We start from the raw sequence: 4,779 nt of genomic DNA on the forward strand, positions 1-4,779 counted from the left end.
TCATTACCGCTTTTGAAAGGTTAGCCTCACTTATTTTTTCTTTATTTAATCCTTTTTTGTGATTTCGTTCTGTGTACATTATTTCAAATAAACATCAAAATTATTGAGATGATATTTTCCGCAATCATGTTAAGTATTTCCTGGTCTATTACTAAAATTTTCAAATTTCTTTAAATGAAATATTATTATCATAACAGATTTAAAAAAAGCAAACTCATTATTTCTTCATTAATAGACTTCCATGCTTTTAACGGAAAAATATAAGAAACAAACTTCCGTGCTTTTAACGGAAAAATATAAGAACAAATATTTTTTTCTCAAATAACTTGATTACATAAAATAATCACAACCACATAATAATTTTAAAAGTTGCAGAATATAGCGAGTTCGTGCTGTTTCAAGTGATAGTAATTTTCACCATCTGATTTAATCAAAGAGACTAAAAAAAGGAGTAGAAGGCTTGACTGAAATGTTCTGGCTTTGAAATATTCCCTCTGAACTTCCTGTGTGTTCCTTAAATGTTTTGCCAAAGCTGCTAGTTCAACTCCCGTTCTTATTACCTTCTTTGATTTAATAAAGTTTGAATTCCATTTGCTAAGTATATATAATATAAGGGTTTGTCAATTTCAGTATTTTCTTCATTAAACTCCCTTTTGCATACAGTCATGCCTCTCTGCAAGGAAGGCAGTATTGAAACGAGAAATATGTCAGCAAACGTAAAGCTCAATTCCACTTACAATTTTCCAACTTCTTCAGATTGCACATTCCACACGAGTTTTCTTCCAAACTGTTTAAACGTACGTTTTATGTTTCAATCAAACTCAAATTTCTATCCTAGTCAATTTGGGTCTTAACCATTTTAACAATACCTTCAAACTCCATCTTTCTACCCAAATCCAATGGTGTATTGGCATTTTTGCTAACCACTTTTTACTGTAATCCACACCTTTGGACAAACATGGATCGTTGGTATGGGTAGCTATGTGAAAGTCGTATGATGGATTTAATGTGCGCCCCTTTTCAATCAAAGCAACAGTTACATTATATTGGCCTTTATTATTACTGATTAATGATGTGAAGCTCTTCTGAGCTTTTCGCATAAGTTACCTAATTTTAAATCAGTGCATTTCGTTGTCGATGTTGAAGTTTACACTACAATCAACGTTCAAGGATGTTACCAAATTATCTATTGCGAAACGGCAACATTAAACTTGCATAACTTACGTTCGCGGGATTCGAAAACCAAATCATAATTATAATAATAAAAAAGCTCTTACAATATACACTTTAATTAAAATTCAGCCTTGAAATTAGAAACAAGAAACATCAACCAAGGCTCGACTAAAATCGAGGAAGGAAACAACATAAACAACAATGGAGGGTTATTCTCCGCAGCTCTGATTGGGCGCTGTTTGTAGGTCTTACCTCCCTGGTCTTACCGTTTTCCGTAGAGTACTAGCAATCTGTTACCATGGAGTGGTATTAAATGATTCTAAGAGAGAATTGGGGTATTTTTAAAGGAACTTTAGTTTACACGACAATAAATCTACCCCACGCAAAATAACCCACGGAAAACAATATTCAAGCTCAGCCAGTCAGCCTCGTGTATAAGCGGTCGTATTAAAAGGTTTACAAATTTCTTCAATAACATTTCAAACTAAACTGAACTGAATCAATGCTAGCTGGAAATCTAACAACAGAGACGTATACGCGTTAAATGACTAACAGTACAGTGCACGTTGACTCGTGCTCGTGTTTGGTTCATTTTTGAATTTAATTGACGAATTCAGGCTTATTTGATAGGCCTACTTTTCTCCAAACTATTAATTAGTTTTGATTCAAGGGCTGCTTATGGCTTACGCTTTTTTAAAAGCGTTCTAAGCTTAACTTTGCTGCTTTGAGGATTTATTGAGGTAAGATTTATTTTGATTTTTTTTCTTTGTTTGTGCTGTATTCTTTTATATTTTCTTTGTTTGTGCTGTATTCTTTTCTGTCTCCTTTGTTTGTGTTGTATCCTATTTTTCTTGTCTACGGCTCCTGTTACACTGAATAAAATAGACCTATTGTGGCGCACTGAGAAAACCTTCAGTGACTTGGTAATAGACCTATTGTGGCGCACTGAGAAAACCTTCAGTGACTTGGTAATAGACCTATTGTGGCGCACTGAGAAAACCTTCAGTGACTTGGTAATAGACCTATTGTGGCGCACTGAGAAAACCTTCAGTGACTTGGTAATAGACCTATTGTGGCGCACTGAGAAAACCTTCAGTGACTTCGTAGTAGACCTATTGTGGCGCACTGAGAAAACCTTCAGTGACTTGGTAATAGACCTATTGTGGCGCACTGAGAAAACCTTCAGTGACTTGGCAACGAAACACATCTTTGTCTGCTAAATTTAGGAACTCAAAATGGTTTCTCGAGAAAAAGCCAGGAGGGACAAAAAACGTTTCAAAACACAATGTCAAAGAGCGTTACTAGCTAAAACTAAGACTTTAGCAAACAAAAACAAATCAAAGTGCAAAAGGTACTATATAAAAAAAACAGCTCTTTCGGAAGAAAAAATCGAGTGATGGACTTAATCGAAAGTCTTTATTGACAAGTTCAATAAAAACTCAAAAGGTTTCGCAGGCCCCTAAAATAGGTGGCGCTTCTCGACAAATAAAAGTTGGTGCGAACCCGACTAAGAATTATGTTAAAAAAGTCTCCTTTAACAAAGGAATTTTTAAAACAAAAAATAAAAAAATGATTGCCGAAAGTTTCAAGCGGTTTTTGGTGACGCGACTTACGGACCGTTTAATGACGAAAAGAACTTTTGCCAATTCACGTAAAAAGCAAAGTTCCAAATTTGCATCCCACAAACTCCTATGCCAGTTGCTATCTGGAAAAACATTCTATTTAAAAAGGCGAATATATTCGGCCTACCATGCAAGGCGCTCGTTACTTATTGAAGATTTCAAAAGTTTCGCGAAGAAAGTGCAAGAAATTGGATTGGTGGATAGTGACAATTTTATCAAAGTCATTGGAGGAAAAAGGCTTCACAGTAGTCTGGAAGAAGCTTTTTATCACCAGACAACATATTTTACTTTGGGGAATGATGGCAGAATTTTGAAAAACGAGGACCACGAAACGCGTTTTGAAAAAATTTTGCAGTTCGACGAAAATGGTCTATTAATAAAAGTGTTAAGAGAAAGCTCTCGTATCGGCGAAAAGGTTAATGAATTATGGGTTGATGAAAGTGGTAATTTTATTGACCAGAAAAGACTGAACAAAGGCATTGAACGCTGCTTGCAAGTTAATGATTTAGGGCTTGTCACGAATCTATTCAATGCAGTAGAAAACGTGTCAGAGGAAAAAATCCCAAAGCGAATATCGTAATTAACGAATCTGGGTTTATTGAAACCAAAGAAAAAGCTTCGTATTGGGAATGCAGCGACATTTGCAACGTTAGAGAGCGGGCAATTTTTAAAGTCGTAGCTTTCATTAACCAGGCGGCAAAGGCCAGTGATAGCGACCTAAATAAACTTTTTGGCTCTGATTTTGACATTTGCTCCTACAAAAATAAGTTTTGCCAGAAATCCATTGTCAAATTGCCATTGGACGATTCAGATTTTGAAGTAAAAGTTTTGCCGTACCTTGGTCATTTCTTATATTGCTCTGAAAGCGAGGAATGCCAAAGTTACTTGAGGGCCTTCAGAGAACTGGCTCCGCATTACTCTGGGATTAGAACTATTTTGAGTAAAATCTACTCCGTTAGAGCGTTGCTTAACGCTTTTTCAACATTGAACGATGAGATTGAGCATGGTGATTACGAATCTCTTCAAAATGTTATACTCAAAATTAGTAAAGTTGTGGAGGCACGTGGATTGAAAATGTCAAATGCCGAAAACGAGGCGACGAAAGGCGGTGAGAACGATATAAGGCCTTGTCTCGATGAGGGTGAAATCTTGGCTTTCTACGCTAAACAATTTGCTAGAGCTGAGCGTGATACGAATGAATTTCGCGACACATCTTGCGATTGTTGCGCTAGATTATTGAAAAATTCTGATTTGAGGACCGTGGAAAAACTAGCGTGCACTTCAGTTTTTGACAACCACGCCTTACTCATTTTAAGAGCTGGTTTACTGTTGAAAAATCCAGAGTTCAGAGAAATGGACATGCTTTTATGCCCTTATTGTTCTAAAGAGTTGCAAAAGGGAAAGGTTCCAATTCGATGTTTCCTCAACGGCTTGGGGATTGACGTTCCTCCGACCGAGGTCACGAGTTTGAACATGTTTGAAAAGGCCTTAATTCAGCTTGTGAAGGCATTTCACACTGTTGTCCGGTTAGGTACTAAAACTAATTCCAACATGCAGTTTGGCGCGGTGAAAGCTTTGAAAGGTAGAATCATATATTTGCCAATTCCAGTCCAAAAAAATTTGGATATGATACCAGCAGCACTGCCTAAAGATCACGAATTGCACGTCTTGGTTAATGGTTTGCCCACTAGTGACAAAAAGATTTGGCAAAAAATTGTTCGCCTTGATGCTTTGAAAAAGGCCGTCGCTAAACTGAAAAAAATTAATCCATTGTACAAAGACATTGATATTACTCTTATAAATGAGGATTACATTTATGGCACCGAAGAGATTAACGGAACTATTGAAGACGAAAATTCATTAACTCCCGATGAATTATTGGCGAAAACGGATCCTCTGGCGCTGTTAGACAACCGCGACGAGGTCAATACAAACGGCTTCAGTACAGTTGCAAAAAATCCGCAAGCGGAATCGCACCAAATCG

The 4,779-nt window shown here is 36.7% G+C and overlaps 1 protein-coding gene across 1 annotated transcript; it reads right to left on the minus strand.

Annotated features, from left to right (window-relative positions):
- Positions 1–362: 362 nt before the first annotated feature.
- Positions 363–984, minus strand: LOC149696125 (uncharacterized). Its single transcript, XM_089867495.1, has 3 exons — positions 870–984; positions 738–787; positions 363–594 (listed from the first exon to the last, which is right to left on the minus strand). Exons 1-3 carry the CDS (start codon positions 912–914, stop codon positions 363–365), a joined length of 327 nt encoding a protein of 108 aa, XP_089723621.1. The 5' UTR covers positions 915–984.
- Between the last annotated feature and the right edge of the window lie 3,795 nt (positions 985–4,779).

The sequence above is a fragment of the Phalangium opilio genome, unplaced genomic scaffold, assembly GCF_054372755.1.
Source record: "Phalangium opilio isolate 3A_F unplaced genomic scaffold, DU_Popi_V2 ptg000022l_1, whole genome shotgun sequence".
Classification (NCBI taxonomy): Eukaryota; Metazoa; Arthropoda; class Arachnida; order Opiliones; family Phalangiidae; genus Phalangium; species Phalangium opilio.